The 25,415-nt window shown below is 50.7% G+C and overlaps 1 protein-coding gene across 4 annotated transcripts; it reads right to left on the bottom strand.

The window, feature by feature from the left end:
* Positions 1-137: 137 nt before the first annotated feature.
* On the bottom strand, positions 138-25,415 carry MYO1H (myosin IH). 4 transcript variants are annotated; one of them, XM_081966652.1, is made up of 32 exons: positions 21,138-21,310; positions 13,345-13,506; positions 12,742-12,857; positions 12,272-12,470; positions 12,077-12,157; positions 11,668-11,847; positions 11,465-11,563; positions 11,224-11,337; positions 10,833-10,904; positions 10,622-10,741; positions 10,382-10,449; positions 10,039-10,144; positions 9,398-9,478; positions 8,767-8,858; positions 8,215-8,309; positions 7,601-7,647; positions 7,335-7,415; positions 6,931-7,036; positions 6,402-6,519; positions 5,879-5,992; positions 5,724-5,800; positions 5,050-5,118; positions 4,768-4,852; positions 4,206-4,365; positions 3,776-3,859; positions 3,588-3,681; positions 2,350-2,405; positions 2,083-2,218; positions 1,398-1,468; positions 1,217-1,314; positions 800-899; positions 138-513 (listed from the first exon to the last, which is right to left on the bottom strand). In XM_081966652.1, exons 1-32 carry the CDS (start codon positions 21,153-21,155, stop codon positions 490-492), a joined length of 3,123 nt encoding a protein of 1,040 aa, XP_081822778.1. In that variant the 5' UTR covers positions 21,156-21,310; the 3' UTR covers positions 138-489. The 4 variants fall into 4 exon arrangements, with proteins under 4 accessions (XP_081822778.1, XP_081822777.1, XP_081822776.1 ...); XM_081966651.1 differs by lacking the exons at positions 138-513; positions 800-899; positions 21,138-21,310 and adding exons at positions 906-1,084; positions 23,273-23,581; positions 24,697-25,415; XM_081966650.1 differs by lacking the exons at positions 138-513; positions 800-899; positions 21,138-21,310 and adding exons at positions 906-1,084; positions 23,273-25,415.

Genomic DNA, 25,415 nt, shown 5'->3' with positions numbered 1-25,415 from the left:
AGAGACTCACTCAAGACCCAGGGCAGAGGTTCCCGGCCGGCCGTATTGCTCCTCTTCCAGACCTCCTTAGAAGGGGTGTTTGGAGTCCTTCATTTTTTTGATACTGAGATTCTTTTCTGGAGTTCTGCATTTCAAAACCAGGGCTGGGGGGGGGCAGGGGGGGCGTTTGGGGCAGTTAATGGTTAAATTATAGCCAACTGGAATGTTGAAGCAAAGGATCACAAAAACACTCAGGGCTCAATCTATGCATCAGCTCTGGGAAAGGGTCACTGAGGCCGTTACAGGGTCTGGGATTAATGGGGGGACATTGTTCACGGTGGTTTTTTTTAAAAAAATAGATGCAAATGACCTCAACTCCGGCCACCTGACCGCCTCGGCCTCTGAGCAGGTTTACGAAGAAAGCCTCAATTCTCCACGGAGGTGATTTCAGGGACTTCCTTTCCAAGCAGACAAGAGTGACGGATGACCCTCGGCTTTGCTTTTCCCCCATCAGGACTTTATCTTGGTCGAGACCTTTGAGGTTTAAACATAAAAACAGTTTTTTTATTTCTAGGTAGCTTCAGCCAAAGAAACACCTGTGGAGAAATGGAGGCTGCTTTTCTTTACATAAAAAAGGAAGGCATTTAAAAAAAAATATCAAACTGCATTAGCTAAACAAATTGACTGATTACCTCCACAGAATCTCCTCCTATCTTTTGAGGGGTGGGGGGGAACCCCAATTGGCCAGGGAGGGAAGTCATATTCAGGCTTGACTGGATGCCCCAGAGCACCCTGGCCTGAGGAGCTGCAGAGGCCTTACCACTGTGAGTTGCCCGTTTTTGGCTTTGTAGACGTGAGGCTCCTGCCCGGTGGTGAAAACCATGGTCCCTTCTTTCCCAGGGCTGATCTGGAACTGGAGGCTGTTACAAAACAGGGGAAACCAGAGCAATTCTACCGGGGCTCCAGAGCCTGCTGCCTTTGGCTGCCTCTGCCCAGGGCCAGACTCGGCAGCAGAGGAAGAGACGGGGGCTCGTCTGCAGGGTCTTTCCCCCAAGCCCTAGGAGTCAAAGCCGATCTTGGTTGAGAAAACAAACATTTTGGAAGATTGAAGGAGAAACAGAGATTCAGATTTTAACTGCTGGGTGTTGTGAAAGGGAAGCCTTGAATTATTTGATGCTTTAATCCAATGGTATTAAAAAAATCAAGCATGCCAAAGCAAAGGCAGCCCCCAATTTACCTTCCCTGGACCACGGCCACCAGGTCCGGCTTCTTGGCTAACATGCAGAGCTTGGTGACGGTTTCAAAGACGTGCTCGCACCGCAGGATGGCATCTCCCTGCAAGGAAGGTTGGAGGAAGACCCTTATTTCTGACCAAGTCCTGAAGCGGGAGGGTCTCCAGAACAGCTGAGCCCCGTTACCTTCTCCTGCTTGTTCTCTTCAGGAACATGAAGGACCACGATGCCATCGCTGAGGCTGCTGGTGGAAATGCCTTGCAGAGAAGAAGGAACAAGAGACCACCTAACCTCTGTCCCAGAGGGTCAATTTTATGGAAATGCGAAAGAAGTTCCTACTCTTTCTTTTTAAGAAAAGGAATGTTTCATTAACCAAGCGAATACCCTTCCCCGACGATTCTTTTTCGGAGGGGCCTTTGGTGAAATTGCAAGGATGTCCTTGTTCCACCTTTTCCCAACCTATTGGAGCCTTCCTGTTCCTGAGAGGCCCCTCCCCAACCCCTCCCCACCCACCCACCCCCCTCATCTACTTATGCCTCTGCCGTTTTTCAGTCGGCCGTTCCTTTTTCTTGTCCTTGAAAAGCACCTGGCCTCAACAGCCTTGCTGCCTTCCAGATACTGATGGGGTAAAAACCTGTACTTAGACCAGAGCTCTGGTTAACTTGGTGGGAAATTCTAGCTTCTGCGCCGGTTCTCCTAGACCGTTGGCAGCCTGCCTGGGGGCAGAATCCCCCCCCCCTGTGTGTGTCCAAAGGTTTTGCTCCAAAGTCACAAAGAGGGACGAGGACCGAGGACTTCAGGGACGAGGACCGAGGACTTCAGGGACGAGGACCGAGTCCCTCTGCCCAAGAGAAGCAACGCCCAAGGTTACCTTTGAGGGCGGCGTACTCAATCTTTTGCTTGATCTTAGCCGTCTCCACCACGTAAGCTGCCACCCGGGTCAGGACAAGCAGTCGCTCTCGGGGTTTGAAGCCGTTCCGGTCATATTTCACCACTGGGGTGACATACTGGAAACCAGGCAAGAGACAAGAGGGAGCTGAAGAGCCGCAGCAGGGCTGGGTCTGCAGCATGGGAGGCAGGGAGAAAACGGTGGGAGCTCTTCCCCCGCTTACCTGTGGGATGCCATTCTCTGCCTTACCTGGACCTTCTCGTGGCGGATCATCTGCAGGACTTTGGGGCACAGGTCGCTCTCCCCTAGGAGAGAAGGGGGCAGAAAGCTCTTCTGAGGTCTTCGAAGAAACCTCTGGCAGGCCAGAAATGTCTTTATTTTTCACTTCATTATTTCATTTAAATAAGGATTTACTTTTCCTGCTGGACCAGATAACAGAATAGGTTTTAAGGCGCCTTAGTGGTCTTCCAGTCCAACCCTCTGCTGAGGCAGGAAACCCTAGACCAGGGGTACTCAAATCTTTTGAACAGGGGGCCGATTCACGGTCCCTCATGCTGTTGGGGTAGCTAGGTGGTCACGTGACTGGGTGGGCATGGCCAGTTTAGAATTCACAAACTGCTTTCCTTTTTGCCACACCTGTGCATGTGTAATGTACACACATGAATATCTACCAAAATTGTTCAGCAACCAATTTGGTGGGTGTACTTTATACATGGAAAGAATCAAAGCAGTGGGTGAATCCTCCTTCAGGCTTTATACTGCCTTGTATTTGAATGAGTGTTAGCCAACTTCAGCTGATTTTGAAAAGGCTAGGAAATGTGGAGACTTTCCCTGCTCACCCACCGGCCCTGGGCCACGTGGCAGTGAAAAACATCTGAAAGGCTGTTATTGAAGACTTTTAAAGACTTTTAATCCCTTTTAAAGACTTTTAATGACATTTAATGGATCACATGGCAGTGAAAAACATCTGAAAGGCTTTTTTAAAGTGTTTTAAAGACTTTTAATGACTTTTAATGGATCACATGGTTGTGAAAAATATGTGAAGGGCTGTTTTTAAAGACTTTTAAAGCACTTCTTTACAAGCTGGCAGCTGCTTTTCATCCCTCCACTCCACAGGCCGGATACTTTGCCTTGGTGGGCCGTAGAGTTTGAGGAAGCCTTCCCTAGACCATGCCAGACAATGTCAGTCTTGGAAGACCCACAAAAGCCCTTCCGCTGATTAATTGTTCTCAGTGTCAGGAAATTCCTCCTTCTTCTCTCCTTGATCAGTTTCCATCCGTTGCTTCTTGCCCTGCTTTCAGTTTCAGGCGCTTTGGAGGGGACCTTGATCCCCTCAGATGATCCTTGGGATCATCCTTCCACCTCCACCATTCTATGCTTTCCCTGAAACCCACCCCCAAATTACATCCTGACAGTCAACAAGGGAGAACCCTTCATTTGAGTCAAGCCAAGTTCTCAACAGGGACTGCCAACACTCAGCTACTCACCCAGTCGGCTGTCGAGAAAGGGCTGGTTCAGACTTTCCACGTAGCCAACCTTCTTCCCAGAGAAGATGGCACTGGCAACAGCTTTCTGCTCCATCTGTTTGGGGGTAAAATAAGAACTTTATTAGTCTGGCTTTATCCCCCTCAGGACACCAGGAAGACTTCTGCATCGGAAGATCTCGGAGTCCCACCTGGGCCTTCTTCTCTGCGGTGATTCCACAACAATATTTTCGGACAAGATTCCTTTTGCAGATGGTCTTCAGAAGAGCAGAGGTCTGAGTGGTAGAAGGGGAGAAGGTGGACAGGAGGTGGACACTATAATCAGCCACAGACCCCCGTGGAGCTCCCAGGTTCTGTTCCTAAGGGAGCAGGTGGCGCTCCAACTCACAATCCCGTTTTGTACAAGTCAAATGTGGTCCTAAGTTAATCTGACTACTCCTCAGCTAACCTCAGAAGAGCTGGAGAGACCCAGCATCTGTAGACCCTCACCCCCCCCCCCCACCCGCAGCAGCCTAGAGAGAGGACCCACAGCCAGACAGCAAAGCCAGAGGCTTCCTCTCTTGACTCACTCTGCAACAGACTGCCCCTGAACATGGAGGCTTCCCACAAGCCCGTTCTCACTTGTTGCATGATCTCTGGAGGCTTAAGCCAGCTTTTGTCCACGACGGTCTTTGGAGTGTGATCCCTGAGTTTCATGAGGTAGGTGTACTGCACAAACCTCACAAAGTCCACGTTGTGGGCATTCAGGGGCTCCCTCCGGTGAATGAAGCCTTTGAAGAACCTTCAGAAGGGAGGAAAGCCACACGCAGGACCCTCCTTCTTATCCTCCCCAGGTGCCTTCTCAGGTGCAGACGTGTGCGTGTGTGTGTGTTTACAGACATCCGTGCAAGACACGGAATAACCAAATGATCGGGGAGCCCCCTGATTTCTTCTCAGAGCCGAGAGCAGGGGTGAAATCCAACAGGTTCAGCGGAAATCTTGAGTAGTTCGGAGAACTGGGAAATGCCACCTCTGGCCGGTCCCCGAGTGGGGAGGGAATGGGGGTGTTGCAGTATCCTTCCCAAGCCACGCCCACCAAGCCACGCCCACAGAGCCGGTAGTTTAAAAAAACTGAATTTCACCCCTGGCCGAGAGGCACCAGAAAGGGAGGGATGATCCCAGGCGGAGGAGGCAGGAAACTTACTTATGGATTGTCTCCACTGCCCACATTCTCTTCTTGGCCAGTCTGCGTGCCAGGACCCCCCTCCAGGCCGCCTCCAGCAGGATGGCTGCAAGAGAGAAAGAGTCCCCGGCTCACCCAGGAGAGCCGCCTCCTCCTCCTCCTCCTCCTCCTCCTCCTCCTCAGCAGACGGAGGGCAAGCAAAGCAAAGTTTCACAAAGGGTCTCCAGGAAGCCAGCTGAGAAACCAGCCCTTGCCAAGCCTTCTGCTGAAGGTGGTTTTCGGTTCTGGCCAACTGACCCTTACCGGCTTGTCTCTTCTTCTGGAATTCTCGCTTCCCCAGGCAACCTCTGAATTTGGCTTGGATTCTGGAGACTGAAAGAGAGGGGAAAAGCAGGTTGAAGGTCCCTTCTGTTTCTTGGGAGGGGGGAGCCCTTAGTAGTGGGGAAAGGAGGCCCTTCTAAACCAGACTGTATAACTCCCATTTTGTTTACTAGAAACATCACTTCCAACTGCAGTTCCCAGGGACAAAACCTGAGACTTTCTAGCCTAGAATCCACTTTGAAACTGAGTCAAGGGTTGTGATGCATCAGAAGAATGACGGGGCTGGAAGTAAGTAGCTCTTCGATATCTTTCCCATCAAAGCTACCTGGCTTCTTCCGTGAGAGACGGAGCATGGGACCATCTTAATGCACAGAAGACACCCCCCCCCTCCCAAATGAATCCTAAATAGACCTGAGTATTGGCTTGCAGTGCTAAACCTGGGGGCTTCTCTTTGGCCAAAGAGAAGGGAAGGAAGAGAAGGGCTGGACTAAGGAGCCCAGCAGAGGGATTTCGTGCAGCCTTAGAAGAACATTTGCACCAAGACGCTGCATTTATGAGGGGGCCATCCGGGGCCTTCAGAGGATGACTTCATCAAGACAATGCTCAGGTAGAAAAAGACCCTCCTGGGCGTGACCCAAAGAGGCCCAGGCACATACTCAGGAGGTGTTTTCGATATTCAAAGGCATCTTCGGTGGCAAACAGCGTCCTCGGGAAACGAATGAAGAGTTTGGTCCTGAAGGAGACAGAAGGTGCATTTTAATGGGCAGCAACTGCACAAACCTGTCCCAAACACAGCAGGCATCTCCTCTACCTTCCCATCTTGTACTCTTCGGGCTTGTAGCCGATGTGATGGATGAGCTTCTCCACTCCCTTGGCTGCAGGGCCTCGCCACTGGGGCCAGGTATCCGGGCAGAGAGACTTGTACCTGGAATCAGCCAGGAGAAATGGGTTCCAAGCCGTGGAAGGCATCCCAGAGTCCCATAACTTTTTCTGACCAGCACAGAATTTAAGCTGACCCCCGGCTTCTCGACCCAGGCGCCTCCCTCCCCAGAAATCATGATTATGGGTAAAGCTTGTTTAGAGGATGCCAACTCCAGATCCTCTCCACAAGCCCCACGGCAAAGGGATCAAAGGCTGCACAACCACACAGCTCCACAGGTGACCTCCGTCTTCCTAACGTGCAAAGGGTGCCAGTCAGGTGTCCAATCCCCAGCAGAATGTTTTGTTGGAGCTGGCGGGGGTGGTGGTGGAGTAGATGCCCCTCCCTCTTGTGTTCTCAGTTCCTACTGCAGCCATGGCAATGAGTGGGGTGGGGGAGTGGAGAGGAACCTCACCTTTGCAGGAAGTGCTCGTACTTCCGACGGTAAGCGAAGCCAGCTCGCCTCACCCGAAGGTGCTCCATTAAACCCAGGTATTTCACCTGGTGTCTTATCAAGGAGTCATCGAATTTGTCTGCAGAAAAAAACGGCAGCTCTTTCAGGGCACTCGCACTCTTCTGCCACCCCTTCATGGTTAAAACCTACTCATTTCTCAGGGTCCAAACTCTACTGGCCAAATGCACCAAAACTTTTGGCTGGCTGCAGAAGTGCTCCAAGAGGGATGGACCTTTACATCCACCTGCCACACCCCTGTGGCCTGAGACAGGAAGCCTCTGGCTTCTCCAGCACTTCCTTAGGTTTTGAAGTCCAGGAATTCCGATTTCTCCAGGGGGGGATGAGAAATGTTAGCTGCTGTTTTCAGGGCAGCCCAGATTTCAGGTTGCCCTCAAAAGACCTTTTGGGCTGAGGACAGATCAATGAAACCACCACAGGGGGAAAGTCGTGCAGCCCCCCTCCCCCCCTTCCAGCCCAGAGGTCTCCATACCAGGTTCTTTCTCCCCATTGGGTTTAATGCACCGGATGTAGGAAGGCTCTTTGGACATCAGGATGTCTATCAAACTGGACAGGCTGGCTTTGAACTGAGCTGCAACCTGGGCATGTCAGAAGGCCTCAGTTACAAGCATGGAAGGGATGCAGCTGCAAGCAGTTGAATGTGATCCCCAATTATGTTGTGCGTTGTGTGCACTCTGGGCATGGTGTGCAAGCCCCATTTCCATGGGCGCCTTGTCCCAGATTGTTAATCGTGAGCAAGGGATGCAATCTTCCCACTGAAGAAATTTCTCCTCTGCTGAAAGACACTCCCCCAGTTCTACGAAGTGCCAATCTATTGCTTGGCTCTGAGCTAAAACATTTCAAGAGCTCGTCTCGCCGTCCGAGGAGGGCACTCACCGTCTCTGGCCTTCTCCGGTTGTGCAACTCCGATGAGTGGAAGCATTCTTTCAAGATGCCATTTTTGGAATTGCACAGCACCTTGAAACAGGTGAAAGCACGAGGTCACAGAATCCGTAACATCCAATCCTTTCCATTTGGAAATCCACCCACTCTTAAGAATTCCGGCAACCCTTCCTTCATCTGCACCTCTTCTACTTCTGTTTCTATCCCTTAACTACAAGGCAAGAGAGACGCCCTCCTCAACGGATCCAAAATATTCTTACCTCTTTGAGGTTCCGGTAAAGCAGATCATTATTTTTCTCCAAAAATCCTAAAGACGGCAGGAAATAAAGTTAAAGCAATGCTAATAAAATCAGGACAGGAGAAGAGAAAGTGATCTTAGCAAAGACTCTGTTTCTGAACCTTAGCAACGTTAAGATATCTGAGCTTCAGTTCCCAGAATCCCCCATGCTGGCTGGGGAATTCTGGGAGTTGAAGTCCACTTGCCTTAAAGTTGCCAAGGTTGAGAAACACAGTCTAAACAATTACGATCTTGGGATTACAGAACTCATCGACGTCAGACTCTTTTGCCGAGAGGTTTTTGGGGTTTTTTGAGAAGAGACACAGAAAGAGAAACTTCACCGGCCTCTCCAAACAAACGTATTTTCCAAACTGTTGAATTCAATGGGAGCTGGAGGAGGCCTCTTGCCAAGATAAGTGGCTTAAAGAAAGAAATCTAGGAAGGAGTTGCTTCCAATCAGTCTGATGCCTCCTTGGCTGTTTGTTTTTTGTCCCCTGAAGCAGGAATCATTCTCGTGAGCTTCAAACAAGGAGGGAGGGAAGCATCATAGGTTAAGTCCCTTGCAAACTGGTCCCCACGTCAGCCTCACCCTCTTACCCAGTGTGCAGTAGGTCACTTCTCCCGCGTAGTGAAGCAAGCGGAAGTCCACCCAGTCGATGGACTTCCGTGTTTTCATGTCTGCAAGCTTTCGACTGCGGAGAGAAAGAGAAGAAAGAGAAGAGGGGATTTCCCAATTGGCAGAGGATTCCACTGGCAGCTGGGCCAGGATCCAACCCAGAGGCAAGGATGGTGGGGCTGAACCAGAGGTGGCATTCTGGTTCTGACCAGCTCTGGAGAACCGGTAGCAGAAATTTTGAGTAGTTTGGAGAACTGGCAAATACCGCCTCTGGCTGCCCCCCCATCTATTCTCTGCCTCCTGAGTCCCAGCTGATCGGGAAGGAATGGGGATTTTGCCGGAACCTTCCCCTGCCACGCCCACCAAACCACACCCACCAATCCATATCATGCCCACCAAGCCACAGAACCGGTAGTAAAAAAAAATTGAATCCCACCACTAGGTTGAACTCGGGTCTTCTCCAAGGAATGCCAAGGTAAGTGGCCCTTGGGAGATGACCCCATCCCTTCCAGCAAGAAGGGCACGGTGCTTACGTCACAAAATGGGCATGGTCTCCTACTTTCTCCTCCAGTTTTTCCAAGAAACTCAGGTCAGTGGCTTCACCGGGCCGCAAGCATTCTTCATCCTTAAAAAAGAAAGGCAGAAGGCCATGGCTGGCTCCCCACATGAGCAATAAATAGTCTATGAGGCTGAAGGTGAGGTTTGAACTGGGCTATTCTAACTTGTTCAGTGAATCCGGCTGTAAAATCCGGGTCAATGGTTATGAGTGGGGCACAGCCAATGGGTCTGGTGGTTCTTGAATCTAAACCAGATGTGATGGGTTTATATTTACAGCTGCCAGCCAGCACATCTGGAGGTCTCCTGAACCAGAAAAATGGACACTGAAAGCATCTCCAAACAGCAAAGAAAATTATTTCAAAGTGCTCCCCATTCCCAGGTCAGCCCCGAGTCCTATAAAACCACCCTGTGGTCCACTTTCCCTTCTCTGCCACTACGCTACAAAAACAGAACTGTAGTTTTGTGAGAAAGTCAATAACCCTTAGATAGAATCCCTCAGCTATTTAAAAACTTTTTGGTACCCAAAATTCCTTTAGAGGGCAACCTTGTTTGGAACCACTCCTATAGGCAGTGGGTAAACATACCCAAAAATCACTGATTTCTTACCAGTATGGAAATGATGCCTTTGTGCTTTTCCTCCACAAGGTCACATATGATCTTGTTATTAAAATATGGAACCGGTTCCCACTACAATTGGGAGCAAAACAGAGGAGATCAAGGCACAGCACGGCCATATTTGGCCAAGTAAAATTCTACTTAAAACAGTACGTCCATCTCCACCAGCCCCTGGAATCAGAATTTAGATGATCTCTAGGAAGAAGTCTTAAATGTTTGGGGAAAAGCACAATTGTCCACAATTTGGGTTCAGAATACCAACATTTTCTTCACATCAAGGATCCTGGTTTGGTCAAATTTGGCAGGATTTTGTTAAGACCTGCTTGACCTGACTCAGTGGTTGGATCAAATGAGTAAGTTTATGCTTGGTGTAAAAAAAACATTTTTGCCCTGCGAAAGATCCTTGCCTTCTCCAATCCTCGGAGCATTTAAATTCCAACTTGAGAAACAGGGGCACCCCACCCCCACCCCCAGGTAGCCTCCGGGATGGTTCGACAACTGCAGCTCATGTTTTGTCTCTTCCTGCGCCTCTTTTCGGCCCTGGGGCTACCAGGCCTAGACTTGGGGGAGGGGAGGGGGAGGGGGGGGAGAAGGTTTAAAGGGAAGAAGGGTTAGCAAGAAGCAAGAGCTACCTCAATGCCTTCCAGCTCATATTCCTCCTGTTCTGCCTTCAAGGTCATCTCGATCAACAGCTGGTGGAGTTTCTCATTGCAATAGTTGATACAAAACTGTTCAAAACTTGAACACACACACACACACACACAGACTCATTTTAAAACAGTCATGTTCTAGAAGTGTTTCTGAACCACTTTTACCGCCCCCACCCCCAACTAGAGGAAGGGAGATTGTATGATCATTGCCTCCTCCTGCTCTTTCTCCAAATTCCATGTTCTTGTATCTCTTTAGTTTATCTCATTTTTTTAATGCATCAAACATTTCAAAATGTGGTTTGATTTAGGGCGAATGGAGACTTACCTGTTGGTCTCAAAGACTTCGAAGCCATAAATATCCAGCAGCCCAATCACGGTTTTCCTGCTGAAGTCCTACCAAACAAAGACAAACAACGGGGGTCCCAACAGGAAGGTCCTTCGAGTGTCTGTGCACAACCCCCAAGCAACCCCAGTCAACCGCCAGCCTCTCAAGCCCCAGTGGGAATGGAAAAGCCCTGGCACCACTGATACAAGCTACCATTACAAACAGCAATGAAGGACCAACCCTGTTTGCTAAAGAGCTGTTGATTTTGTTGACCAGCCAAGCAAACGTCCGTCCGTATATTGCTTTCGCCACGGCATCACGGGCGTAAAATGCCAGGTCCACGTCTAGCGGGCTTAAAACCTTCAGGAGGAAGAAAATCACAGCGAGGTACACATGGGGGCAGATCTGCCGTGTTATTTTCTTGCAAAGGAGCAGGGAGAACGAGTGGTACCTCTTCAAACCGAGCCTCGATTTTCCTGTGGGTCAGAGACTCCTGAAGGATGGACAGGTGGACGCCCAAAAGCTACAGAGAGGAGGGAAAAAAGACAACAGCCGATACACCAGAGGCGCCTGCTCAACTCTTTATCAGTGCTGCAACTCAAAACCTCAGGGAGAGAGGGAAGCTTTCAAATGCGATGTGCACCCCATGCTCGAAACTACTCCTATGATGGTGCATTCACACCACAGTATATGGAAGCAGTGCAGGGAATTGTCGTTGAATTTCAGCATGGCAAAGAGTTTGCCCGCAAAGGTTGTGCTCCGTGCCAGTGGCCAGGGTGGGACGCCATGTGCCTTGCACCCTGGGCTGGCCTCCCCCAAATTAATTCAGAGCCAGCTGGCACCTTGGAGATCCAGTGGAGTTGAGTGCCGTTGGTGATGATGGCGTGGCCATTGCTGTCTTCTTCAAACTGGATGTTGCCCAGGTGCAGGACACTGGCAATGATGCCCAAGAGATTCTGAGAAGGAAGACAAAGAAACGCAGTCAGATCCAGCGTAACTCACCCTCGTCAGCAAGGGGGAAAAGGTCTGTTTTAAACAGATACAACACTCCCCTTCCCTCACTGCCCCACCTAAGGTCCCTACCTCAATATCTCTCGGGGCAAAGTCAATGACCACAAAGGCTTTCTGGACTGTTCTCCAATCACTTCTGTCGTTAATGGAAGACACTTTGGCGCAACCTCCCTACAGCGGAAGAGAGAAACAGCTTGCAGCTTTTTGCAAAGCCAGGGTGATGCAGGAGACACCTGGAAATGACAGCCTGGGGACAAAAAGCTGCACCACCTGACCTGCACCAGGTAGGAGTACTTCTGAGGGCTGCGTCCCAGGCCCAGGCCCTCCAGCAGCTCCTCCTCTCCCCCCTCCAGCAGCTGGTAGAAGACGTGGAAGTTGCGTTCCCCGGGGTTCTGGTGCACCACGCGGGATTTCTCAATCAGGTAGCTCAGGATGTGTCCACCGACAGGAGCACCCTGGAAGGAGCAGAAACAAAGAAGCAGAGCTCCTGTGCCACATCCTCCCGTCCACCCCGTCCACCCCCCAGTCTGAAAGGACACTGCCGGGTGATCTTTTCTTAGTCCCAATCTGGCCTACTTCGCAGGGGCATTGAGAAGATAACATTTCATTACATATCATTACTCCGGATTAAAGAGTTAAAAATGCAAGGTATTTTTTAAACCCCAAATATTTTAAAAGCTGTACCTTAAAATCAAACTGGATATCCATGTACTTCCCAAACCTACTTGAGTTGTCGTTCCGTAACGTTTTGGCATTTCCAAAGGCCTGTGGGGGAACGAGAGTTGGGAATTGAAGGGTGGCTGAGCCTTCTCCTCCTCTCCCCGTCAGGGGAAGTCCCTCCACCATGGGGACCAAGAGCCCGCATCCCCTGGCTGGCACCTCCAGGACGGGATTGGAGAGGAGCAAGCGATCACGGACAATCTGCAGCTGCTCGGTGGTAGGGCAGGTCATGGCGAAGAACTGGAGGATCTTCTTGGAGGCTTCAGTCTTCCCGGCTCCACTTTCCCCGGAGATCAAGATGAAGTGGTTGGTGTACTCGGTGCACATGAGCCGGTAGGCGTTGTCTGCAATGGCATAGCTGGAGGAGACGCAAGGGGGACAGAGGGAGAGCTTCCCCCGTGGGCAAGGATAACACAACGGGGTATTTTCCAGCTGGGGCTTCAACTCCCATAATCCCCAGCCAGCACTCAGACTACTTCCTGTGTATGATTATTATTGGGGGGGGGGGGGCTATCTTTCTGTGTTTTAGTTCCCCTTAAGTTTGGATGGATGGATGGATACGAACGGAGGATCCCATCTGGACCCAAGGAATGCCACAGGGCAGGGAAAGGCCTGGCATCTTTGCTCACATGTGCGGTGGCAGCTCAAAGAAGTTGACCCCTTTGTATTGCTCCATCTGCTTGACCGTGTAGATGTCCAACTCTTTGTAGGGATTCACAGAGACCAGAAGAGTCCCGATGTAGGTCTGGAAGGGAAAAGCAAGAAGAATTCAGGCTGCCAATGAGCAGACTCACCACGGCCTGCGAGATCCTCAGAGCAAAAGGGGGGGGTGGCATTGTCACCATCCAACGCCCACCGAGATTGGTACTCCCCCCTCCCAGGAGCCTGAGAGCCACACAGCGAGGTGTCCTTTCAGGGCCATCAGGAAGAAGGAGGCCACTGCTCTGGGACCAGAGCTGCCGCTTCAGCCACCCCAATTCCTACCCCAGGGCCAGAGGGAGGGATGAAGCTGTTGCTGGTTGGGCACACCAGCCGTCCATCAAGGAGAGGGGCACAGCCTCCCGTTTCCTCACACCCCTCGCGGGCTTGTCTTCTGGCTCTCAAATCCTCCCTTGAACCCTGAAGAGGCAGCAGCCCCTCGGATTCAGTCCAATACTTCTGGTCTAATATTATTTCAGCATCCTCTTCCCCTCCCCTCTTCCAAATGGACCGGCCGTTTCACGCTTCATTACGTAGATGAGGTTCTCCCGGTATCGCTTGCACAGGTTGTCCAAGAAAGCCGATTCGCTGGTGTGAGAGTCGAGCAGGACAAAATCTTGAACTCCGACCCTGTCGCGGGCGATCAGGGCCCCTTCCATGTTCAGCTGGTGGGGCTTCTTCCACACCGCCTCCTTCTGCAGGCCCACAAGGAAACGGCCCGGTTAGGGGGTGAGGGATAAGTCAGCAGGCGCTCCTTCTGCTCTTGGGGATGGGCACCCAAGGGATGGGGAGATAACCAGAAAGCAGAAACCTTGGCAAGTTCTACGCACAGGACTGCCTTTCCCAGTTTCCCAGGCTGCAGAATTGGAGAGTGGTTTATTCTAATCTATGTAGCCAAGTTGGCACATCGAGTAACTCCACAAAAACAAGGGGAGAAAAACCCATGGCATTCTCTCTGTGGATACATTGGTTTTTCCTTTCCTTTCCTTTTCCTGAAGCCAAGGAATTCTGTTGCAATATTTTCACCCACGCTGGATACAAAGTGCCAGCTGCAGCCTTAGAATTACACTGCCGTCCCTTCTAGCTTCTAGCCCAAGAACTAATATTTGGGCCCTCCCAGCAGAGGCAGAGGCAGCCCCCCACCCCATCCCCCGGCATCCTGTAGCTGGACCTGGGCTGAAGCCTGGCCTGGCTCCTTGCCCTGCCTGAGACAGAAGCAGCTCTTCGCTCTGCTGGAGCCCAGAGCAGATAAAGATCAGATCCCCCCCCCCCCTCTCTCTCCTGATACCAAATTACCGAATCTGCAACCCAGAGATTGATCTGCAAGGTCAACGTTTTCTCTGTGGAAAAGGCTTTGCTATTATTGGTGCTCCCTGAGCAGTGGCTGTTTTCTTGCAGGCATTTCATAACCCAACCAGGTAACAAGTGCTGGAAGGGAGTGGAGGAGGAGGAGGAGGAGGAGGAGAAGGTGGTGGTGGAGGAAGAGGAGGAGGAGGAGGAGGAGGAAGAGGAGGAGGAGGCGATAAAGGAGACTCCAAAAGGCTGGAAAAATCCTCTTAACAGTTGTGCTCCTGGCACAACTTTTCTCCCCATCGGGGATGGCCGGCACCTTCTCCTCCCCCCCCCCCCCGCCGGTTTCGAGTCTTGTGCTTCACTTCTGCTGATTTCACAAAGGAGCCCTTTGTGAGTTTTGCCGGCTGGGACTTAAACCTATTGTGGCAGATTGGCCCTGCCTGGAGGACCGTTCCGAATCGTGAGAATATTTCCCCTCATTCTCCCAGCCTGCAACCTGCCAACGTTTTCAGGAGGCTTGGCTGTCTTCTCAGGCTCGGTCAAGAGAGCCACCTGTTTCCCCCTGATGGACAAGGACAACTTAAGCGCATAGATGGAGACAGGAAATGCTTAAGAGAACCGGGCTCCCCATTTCCCAGTGGAATTTTGCAAAAAAAGCCAACAACCCATCCATCCCACTTTCCTCTGGGAGGGGCTTAGAGTCAACTCGACATTCCAGTCTAGGGAAAACTCGGCCACCATCCAACTTTTGGGGTAGGAGACAACAAAAGGGGGACCCCCTTGCTTGGCCCAACATGGCAAGATGCGGGAATGAAATAAACTGTGGCTTTTATATCAATGAAACATCGATATCCAGGCACAGAGTGAATATCCGAGACTGTGGGGTGAAGCCCTCTGCAATTCCAAGGCATAAGTCCCTCAGCCGCCAAGAGATCTGGTTCTACCACTATGGCAGATTTTTGCTTTCTAAGTGTTTTCAGTCTTAGGAATGAACGGCTGCTTTCTTTTTTTGCACGGCAGAAAAAAGTGCTTACAACGGAAAAGGTGCCAATTAAAATGAATCTGAGGAGGTCTGGCTTAGCATCCCACCCGCCATAACATGCCCTGTGTCACAGCCAGGAAAAGAAGAAATCCGGGTTCATTGATGTGGCGGCTCTATCGAGCGATGCTAGGATTGTGGAAGAACTGTTGGGAAAAAAAGAGGATCCCCGGGGATCAAATTTGCCCCCTTCTGAAAAAAGACATCCATTGGGATTGGAGCAATGCTTAATAGACTCCCTCAATATTTGGAAAGTCAGAATTTATTGGACCTGATTTTACAAATGAAACCTCAACACCCTGCTAGAAACTACCTATATTCTCAGGTGCTGAAATGTTCAGGCTCCTACCAGACTGTGAAATTGCAGATGACCCAGCATAACAATAACAACAACAACAACAACAACAACAACAATTATGCTGCCTTACCTTTCCTGACCCCAGAGAGAGAAAGGGAGATGAATAAGCAGTCTTGAAAGCCCAGGAGCTGCCTGGGGATTAGAGTCCCCCAACCTCGTTCTCCCCCCCTCCCCCTCCCGAGGTGCCTCTCTTTCCACTTGACGCCCCTCGGAACGCTCCGTTCTCACTTCACCTCACTCCCAACTGCAACTTGCCTCTCGCTTCTACCTCTTTGGCAGGGAGAAAGGAGCCGGGGGGGGGGGGGGAAGGATCTCTTGGCCACGCAAGGCAGCATTGTTCAAATGACCCCTGTCCTCTCCTCCCCCAGCCAGTCAAAGAGAGAGAGAGAGAGAGAGAAAGAGATAGTGGCTGAATCGTCCTCTGATGTAACATCTCAGCAAGGAGGTATCTGGCAGAGAGAAGAAGAAAAGAGAAGGGGAGGGAGGGAGGGAGGGAGGGAGGGAGGGAGGGAGGAAGGAAGGAAGGAAGGAAGGAAGGAAGGAAGGAAGGAAGGAAGGAAGGAAGGAAGGAAGGAAGGAAGGAAGGGTTTCTCCTTGCAGGGCCACCAATTTTGGTCCCTAACAGCCTTAGAGTCTTCATCTAAATTCATCCTGCCACTCCAAATCAGGAGGTGCCTGGTAGCAGCCACTGGGTCTCTCAGCTCTTTCCTCCTCCTGTAACAGGCCAATGTCTACAAGTCCTCATACAGGAAGTTGCCTGGTTTGGATGTTTTGCAGGCCCCACTAAGGACATCAACCGAAGTCTGAAAGCTCTGCTTCAACGATGCTCTCCTGCCTCTTGGGTAACATTTCTGCAGGTGAAAATCTGAAGGGCAGCTAATTCAAAGCCAGTTGCTCCAGCTCAGCTGGGGCACCCAACAGTATTTTCTCGCTGGCCCCGCAGTCAAACTTGGTATATTTCTCAACCGCTTCAGGTGGGCAGGAGTCGACTCCCAGTGTGTCCCAGCAAGCGGCTGGGAGTGGAAGTCCACCTATCTAAAATAACATTGCCAGGGTTGGGAAACGGTGCCCTAACCCCATAAATGTAGGGGAACATGCCCAACCCTGGCCCTGTCAGGACTGATGGACCCAGGCTTCATCAGGAAGAGCTTATCCACGGCTGCAGAACGAAAGGTGTTTCCCCTCACTCACCCGTCCACTATGAAAGAAGCAGCAGGTCACAGGTGTGTTTCCCTAACGTGGAAAGATGGGGAAACAGGTGAGATGCCTTACATGCTACAGTTGTTTGGGACCCCCCTCCCCAGAGAAAACCTTCAGAAAGACCGAGGCCGCTCATGGAGAGGTGAACACAGGGGCATGCCTGGTGTGGGTCTCATTTCCTCCAAGCCCCAGCCAGGAGAGGCGCCGGCCGAGGGAGACCGGTTGCAAGGATGCTGGGAAGGCCACATGCGCCTTGCCAGCCCCTTTTCTCCACAAGAGGTCGCCCTCGGCTCCTTCTCAAGTAGCCAAGCATCCACACTGATGCTCCTTCTCAGCCCATCAAAGGACAGAAAAAGCTGCCGTCTTCAGAATCGATTGGATTGTTCATCTCAGCTGCTTCTGGAGGGAATCAGGCTGGGAAAGGTTCTACAACAGCTGAGCCTCTTTAGCCACCACACCACACCCCGCCTACTGGCTACAAACGTTCGGACAACCAAGAAAGCCGACGCCGATCCTTTGCTGCCCCCTGAGCATCTCTTCAGGTCTGGCCACTTCCTGCTACCATATCCCAACTATTGGAGACGGGCTAAAAAGTTCACACACAAAGAGAACCTCACGGGGAGGAAGGAGAAACAGCCGTGAAGGAAGGTCCACAATTAGTCCACGGTTTGAATAAATGACAGTTTGAACCAGGTCTGCCTCAAACCAACACATTACGGCTTATGAATATTTTGAATGCTATTCACATGAACACAGACTTAGGACAGGAATATATTCATCAATATATGAGTAGGACAAGTAAGCCTACAATGTGCAGCTTTTACTGTAGCAATTTGGGGAGGGGGCTGCTCTTCTCCTCTCCTCCCGCCTTTGACTCTCCTAGCCATTCAGCTTTGGGCGTTGCAGTCAATTTCCTCCACTGTAAACGTCCCATCAGAGAGACCAAGGCTTCTGCCCAGGACTGGCTTTGTCACCCAGCCCCCCCAGAGAAACTCACCCGCCGCCTGGAAGTGACCTACATTGCCTGCCTGCCTGTCTCCCATGTTTTCTCCCTGGTTTCTTCCCTCTGTTTAATTCTGCTCTCAAAGCAAGTGCAAAACCTTCCTTCCCCCCATTCCTTTGCCTTTTGCCTCTGAAGCCATCTAATACCACCGGGGTTTTTTGCAAAAGTGTGGATTCCAGAATCATTTCACCACATCAAAATTCCAAGAAAGAAGTGGGGGGAACTTGAAGTCTACAAACTGGCATCCGCTATTCCTATACAAATCAAGAATCTACCTGGCTGAACACGGCTGCCTTCATCTATGGGGTTTGTCATTAGTTTTTTTAATTTCATTATTAATAGAAGCTTTCACTCCAAAGGGTAATGTGCATTTGATAATTTGCTTTGCTGCTTAAAAAGAACATCAAGGATGAATGCTAGAAACAAGAAAATCTTAAATGGGTCTGCATCCCACACAGCTTTTTCCAAACTTTAGCCTTGTTTCTTTCTGAAGCCACAGAAAATGCAGATTTTGAGGCTGAGCGGTGGGCAAGAAACACCCACGGCAATTTCGGCAATCCCTCGCCTGTAATTTTGGCACAGCCTTAATAAAAAAGAGCCATCAACCAAAATGGGGGTGGGGGGGAAAGTCCTCCGGTGTTCAAACATTTCTTCTAGCCCCTAAAACTTCTAACCCTCCGAGGGGCTTCGGGGGTGCCATCCTGAGAGCGCTTCGTGGGCCATTTTCACGGCCGCCAGGAGACGGGCCAGAAAGAGCTTAGAGATAATCCCCTGAGAATCAAAACCCCCTTCACAAGGAAAAGAAGCTAAAGCCTTTTTCCCAAAGTGCTTGTGAAGGACAACATTTTTGTACCCGTCGCATAAAACGTTTTAATACCCTACAATCCTTTACACCGATATGCCTCCATTTCCTTTCAATAATTATTCATTAGAAAACATTTAACGTCACTGCAGATTTCACACTGGGCACTCCGGGCACAAAAGCCCGGCTGAGGACCCTTTTAGAGCGCGGCCCGGGCTAATCTGAGAAATGGCGGGGAGGGGGAGGGCCGGGCGGGACACAACAGCCCCGATAAATGGGGCGGCTAACGGTCAGAGTTCCCCTGCCTCCCTGGACGCTGTTTCAGGTTGATGACAGCAACAATGGGGGTCTGTTCCTGGCCATTCCTCCTCCTCCTGGGCAGGTCCAGGCCGGCTCTGACCTGGAGACCAGCATCTCCTTGTGTCCCACCTGCCGGAGAACAGCCGCCCCCCACCCCACCCCCGGCCTCCAGATCCCCCAGATCGTTCTCCTGCTCTAGAAGGCAGGTGAAGGACGTAGCTGAAAAGAAGCGGAGAAGGAAGCCGTCAGTCCTCCTGGGTCAAGATGAGCAGCCCAAATCGGTGGGCTGGGGATCCCCAGGGCTGAGCCCCAGACTGGGGTGAAGGCAAGGCTCCTGCCCCAGCCTCCTCCTCCTCCTCCGCTCAGAATGGGGTGAAAATGTTCCCCCCCTGGAGCAGGGCTGAAAACTGAGCCTCAGGGCATTCAAAGGGCCCCCAGGCCTCCTTGGGAAAAGCGAAAGGACCCATTTTATTTGACCCTGTTTTCTTTTCTTTTCAATCATGGGAAAAGCAGGTGAATGGGAGAGACTGATTCCTGATTTTGGGCAGAGGGAGCAGAGTTTTCCTATCCTATCCTGGCTGCCTCAAAGGGCTGCTCTGCCAGACTCTTCCCTGCTCCCCTTGTCAAAACATTTCAGGAGGTTAATGATCCACAGCAGGGAACAGCACCTCCGATTCCTTTTCATAGGCCAATAAACAACCACACACTGTCCTGGCAAAACAGGCCTCTGTGCATCCTCTGATCCAAACTGAAATACGGCTACACTCCAGAAAGCAAACACTGCAGGGATTCAATTTATGGCAACCAATTTTAACATGTCTTCTCCCCCCCCCCCAACTTTGCTATTTAGGGAGAGGACTGGAGAGGTTGGGGTGGGGGGAGGACCTCTAGAGTGGCACCTGGCCTCCAGAGCATCCTTCCATTGGATAGACAATGGTGGGGGGCACCGTTTTGTGGTGGTTCTCCTCCTACCTCACGGATCGATCACAGTTCGTGTTGACTGGAGGGCAGGGATCGACCCCCAGGCACGTCACTTGTGGGGTGCCCCAGGGGTCGGTTCTCTCACCCCTCCTGTTCAACATATATATGAAACCGCTGGGTGAGATCATCCGTGGTTTTGGGGTACGGTATCATCAATACGCTGATACCCAACTTTTCATCTCTACCCCAAACCACCCAAACGATGCCCTCGACGTGATGTCCCGATGCCTGGAGGCTGTGCGGATGTGGGTGGGGAGGAACAGGCTCAAGCTCAATCCCTCCAAGACTGAGTGGCTGTGGTTCCCGTCAGCCCGATTTGTGCATCATGTACCATCTTTGATGATAGGGGGAGAAATGTTAGCCCCCTCAGAGAGGGCCCACAATCTGGGAGTCGTCCTGGATACGCAGCTTAGTTTAGAAGAACATCTTACGGCCGTGACCAGGGGGGCCTTCCACCAGGTACGCCTGGTACACCAGTTGCGCCCCTTCCTGAATCGGGATGCCCTGTGCACAGTCACTAACGCCCTCATCCTTTCTCGCCTGGACTACTGTAATGCTCTCTACATGGGGCTGCCCTTGAAGAGCACCCGGAGGCTTCAGCTGGTCCAGAATGCAGCCGTGCGGGTTATCATGGGGGTACCTAGGTGCTCCCATGTTACACCCCTTTTAGGCGGCCTGCACTGGTTGCCGGTTGTTTTCTGGGTGCGATTCAAGGTACTAATTATGACCTTTAAAGCGCTCCATGGCTTAGGCCCAGGATACCTGCGAGACCACCTACTGCCACCAGTAGCCTCCCACCGTCCAGTACGATCCCACAGAGTTGGCCTCCTCAGGGTGCCGTCGGCCAAGCAGTGTCGGCTGGTGACCCCCAGGGGGAAAGCCTTCTCTGTGGGAGGGCCTTCCTTTTGGAATGAGCTGCCCCCGGAGCTTCGCATAATTCCCGACCTCTGGTCCTTCCGACGCACCCTAAAAAGTTGGCTTTTTTAGAAAGTCGGCCTGGTCTGAATAAAATAAAATAAATTCTTAATTTTAAATTGTCAATTTTAATTTAATCCTAAATTTGATGTAAATTGTCAATTGAAGGTTATTGGATTTCCTATTTAATCTTTTTAAACTTTTGTTATATGTGTTTTTATGTTGTACGCCACCCTGAGTCCTTTGGGAGAAGGGCGGCATGTAAATCCAATAAAGCCAAACCAAACCAAACACCTGAAGCCCTTCTCCCCTTCTTTCCTCCGTCCGTGGAGGATCCCTGAATTTTTAACCCTGCAAAAGCCGAAGGGTTTATAGAGTGAGAAGCAAGCCCTTCCATCCTGAAGCCGCCCCCAAAGGCCCCCAGGAAGCACTTACCGCCAGCAGCCCCTCCATTCTGGTACACAGACCATCACCGGCCCTCCCCCACCTAGACAGCCAGGGGTGGTGTGGGGAAGGCCCCTTTTATGGCTTGCAGCAGTGCAGCTGTTTCTCTTCGGCGTGCGCTAATTGCTCAAAGGAAGTTTGAGATCCTACAACAGCAGCGGCAGCAATCCTGGCCATTCCTGCAGCCTAAACTGAAGAGGGAAGCCACCAGCAGCCACAGCAAAGCTGCACCGGGAACCTCTGAGGCTCTTCTGCCAAAGGTGGGCTCGACCTCGGAGGGACCCCCATATCAGTCACCCCGTTCAGCATTTGGGGCCCTAAACGGCTTTTTCACGGAGGGCAAATAGAGAATTTCTCGAGCAACGCACAGCAATCGAGGGTCAGGGGGCCTCTGACTGATCTATTCCAACATGAATATCTCCAAATCTGCTTCCCAACTCGGCAGCCTTGCCTTATCCCAACTTTGGGGAGGCTGAAGTTTCCCCCACTCTCACCAGTCACCCATAGGGTTCCCCCCACCCCATTTTCAGGAGCAGCCCATCCCTTAACAGGTAAAGAGCCGAACAGCTAAAGCCCCCAGCAGCTCTGAAGCAAGAGTTGGATTGCTCCGGCAGGAACTTTGCTTTGGCTAACATCGTCCAAACTGCCGAGAGAGCCCCCGCTTTAAACCTCGCTCCCCCGCTCCCCTCTGGCCATGCCTTGCTTAACAAATAAATAAACGAAGGAAGAGATTCTGCTCTGGGCTGCTTCACAGCTGACTGCGTTGGGAAATTAGATTTTCATAACGGCCTCACGGGAAAGAAAAATGAAACAGCAAAGAAATGACCTGACCCTTCTTCAAATTTACTGCCGTCTCATCTCTGACTTCCAGTTCAGCACAATTACAAATCCTGTTTGGTAATCAGAATCGCAAGTGGCTTCCAACCCAGGACAAGGCTCAGGCCAGCATCCAAACCGACTGAATTCACAAGGCCCAAACCGACTGACGCACAGCGACTGGTTGAAAGCGAAGCCACCTCTTCCAGCTCAGCCTCTGAGTACAATGAAGGATTGGTCTGCAACTATTTTCGCCCTCGGCCAGGTATTGTTGGCACACAAAAAAAGAAAGAAAAGAAAAAGCCACAAGACAACAAACTCCTTTCCCTTGGAGGCTACAACCGTCTATGGGGGGAGGGAGAGAAAATGGCCATTGGTAGCAAGTCCTCCCCCCTTGCTGTCTCCAATTCCAGAATACGGCTTTGGGGCTTTGCACATGCTAGAGCAATTTTTTTAAGAAGTGTTGTGTTAAACACACCCTTGACCACGGGGGACCCGTCCATTGGACTGAAGCCTTGAATGCTTCCCTCTTCCAATTTTCGCTCCTTCTACCCCCGTGAAAGTGCTGCTGTTCAAACCTGGGCCACTTTAAGACGTCAGGACTTCCATTCCTGAGAGTCCAAGTCCACACGTCTTAAAAGTCGCTGAGTTTGAAAACGTGGTGTTAGAGTAACGCCATGCGGCCTTTAAGGGGCTAGAAAGAGACCCACCTCAACCACATTGCTCACCCAGGCCAAGGTTGCTTGCCTTGGTTAGAGTTGGCCCCCTCAGGAACAGATCCAGCCCCACAGCAGCTGCTTGCAGCCGGAAGTGGGGTGGCTGGGTGCACCTTTGGGGTCAACAGTTCCTGCCCCCAATCACCGAGACATCCCGTTCCAGGGGAGAGATTTGCTTTTACAGTGTTGACTCTATGGAACCTTTGGTTTTTGGGGCTTATTTAAATAAGAAAGTTTTGGTTCTGGGCTTTACGAAAGAGGAGACACACATTTTTGCTCTCTGAGTTACTAGCTCTCCAAATTCTCTCTCTCTTCCAGCTATGACATGGAACATTTGTGCCTTTACTTCATGGGCATGAATGGAGAGACAGGAGCCAAGGTCAGCCACTCTCTCACAACCCCCCCCCCCCCCATTAATGCAATGGCAAAAGGGGGACACCCTGAGGCCTGGATCTGGGGCTCTATCCTACCCACCTGCTCAGGAGTTTTGAACCACGGAAAGAGCAGGACACTCCCGAGAGGGAAACACCAGGGCATCAAGACTGCGCCCCAAAATGACCTCTCTTCCTCCTCCTTGGCCGCGCTGACCATTACCTGGGCCGCCATCCTGAACGCTGATCCTGAACGCTGACCCGGTCCGACTAAGCCATTCAGGACTCTGGCGAGCTGGCTTGCTTAAGATCCGGCGTAGCAGAACCTGATGCCAGGAGCTCTGCAAAAAGACTTTTCCGTCCCAGCGAAGCACGCTTAATAATTCATGTTGCGTGTCGGTGGCTGAGCCCTCCGGGTCCAGGATGCTGGTATTGGCTCATGCCGCTGATAAGAATGAGACACTGGACCTTCGCGGAGATTAGGTTGCAGCAGGCACTGCCTGATCTTTGATTGCTGCAATTTCTTGACAGACTAATTATTGAGGACAGAAATGAAGCCAAGATGAGAGGAGGAGGTTGAACCCCCCCCCCTACCCCTCCTGCCTTCCTGCAGCTCCTTCTGCTGGCCTTGCTAGGTCCCTGGAGGTCCCTTCTGCAGGCCAGTCCCATTCCAGGAGCCCAAGGAAGTCGATGTAAGGGCAACCTCTACATTTAATAATGCATAGCAGCAGGTAAGCAAAGAGTTACAGGATCCCTTTTCACCAGTTTAGTCTGAGACTGGCAGCAGTGCTTAAAAATTAAAACTAACAAGAACCCGGCTGATGTTACGACTATATATTTATGTTAAATATCCTTAATAATTCAGGGCCGCCTCACACTAGATAGAGAGGGAATAAGGAGTACCTGGTAACTGCAGGTCAGCCACCTCCTGACTGTTGTCAAAATGCCTACAGGTGATGTAGAACTGGGTTTACGAGTCCCAGCCCAAAGCCTGGCACACTCTAGCCAGGTAGGTGAAGGTAAGCTGGGGATGCCCAGGAATAAGGGAAACACATCTGGCATTTAACAGAACAACAAGGTTGTCCAATCCCCTGTTCAAGCAGGAGACCCTATTCCAGGGGTGTCCAACCTCAGGAACCTTTAAGACTTGCGGACTTCAACTCCCAGAATTCCCCAGCCAGCCACACCCTTCTGGGCAAATGGCTGTTCGGTCTCGCCTTAAAAACCTCCAGTAATGGTGCATCCCCAACCTCTGGAGGCAAGGAGGAAATTTCTCCTTAGTTTTAGGTTCCTCCTCCTCCCCTTCATTTGCTTAGCAGTTGGAATGTTTTAATTAATTCATAACACACCTACCTACCTGTCATCTCATTTTGGGTTGGACTTGGCTTTTAAAAAATGCTAAGCTAAAATCAAACTATGGCTAAACATAACCCACAAATCCAGTTTGGGCACTCTCCTGAGAAAAAAAGCTAACTCCCCCCCCCCCCCCCGCTGCATTCTCCTGGCAAATGGGCTGTTATTCCTGTAACAAGGTAGCTGATATCCAAGCAGACAGATCTCCCAGGTATCTCTGGATTCCTCCCTTCCTCTGATGGGATGAATGACTTTTAAGCAACATAATACCTGTTTTGCTCCTGTTTTACACACCTGTTTCTCTGCCAGCAGCCCCAAGGGAGCAGAAATGAAGGGTATTGTTTGCAGGAGGAAAAAAATGGAAAGGGGATTTTTTTTTTTTGCCAAGTGCCTTGGTGTTTCTTGTTCAAATTTAATTGAATTCTTGCTTGTGCTAAGACAATCATAAATTATTCAGCCCTGCATTCATTAATTCTAAATATTACAAGCAATAAGTCGGGTTTTACTGCACTGTTAGTGCTTCAGGCAGATAAATATGTCTGCTTGTTTTTAATCATACACTTGTGATTAGTGATGCCATGTTGACTGAGAAATTTAAATGTCTACAATTCATAGATATTAAACAAATTGTAAGAAAGAGGCAGGTGTTTTAAAGGCAATCTAATTGTTTAAAAGCAGTCTCAGAAAGTGAATTTTCAGAAGGATTGAAGTTAAAATTGCAGGTATCACTCGGATTTTGTTAGAATGACAAGTGAGCGGTAGAATCTGAAGTCCAAGAATGACAATCTCATCAAAAGCTCATTTCCTAATCCTGCATTTGCAAGAATCAGAAGGGACCCAACACTAATTGCTAAATCAGGTGGGATTTCTAAGAGCTCTAGCTATAAAGGGTGATGAACAGTCTGGAGTTCCAGATTTCCTTCTAACACCCGATTCTGCGCATCTTCCCTTCTCTGCCCATTTACACCAGATCCCACCTCCACTTCCTGGCCTCTGCCTTACGTTTAACCTCA

Source organism: Natrix helvetica, assembly GCF_964273705.1.
Source record: "Natrix helvetica genome assembly, chromosome: 14".
In the NCBI taxonomy this organism is placed as follows: domain Eukaryota; kingdom Metazoa; phylum Chordata; class Lepidosauria; order Squamata; family Natricidae; genus Natrix; species Natrix helvetica.
This window is presented reverse-complemented; position numbering and strand designations above follow the sequence as displayed.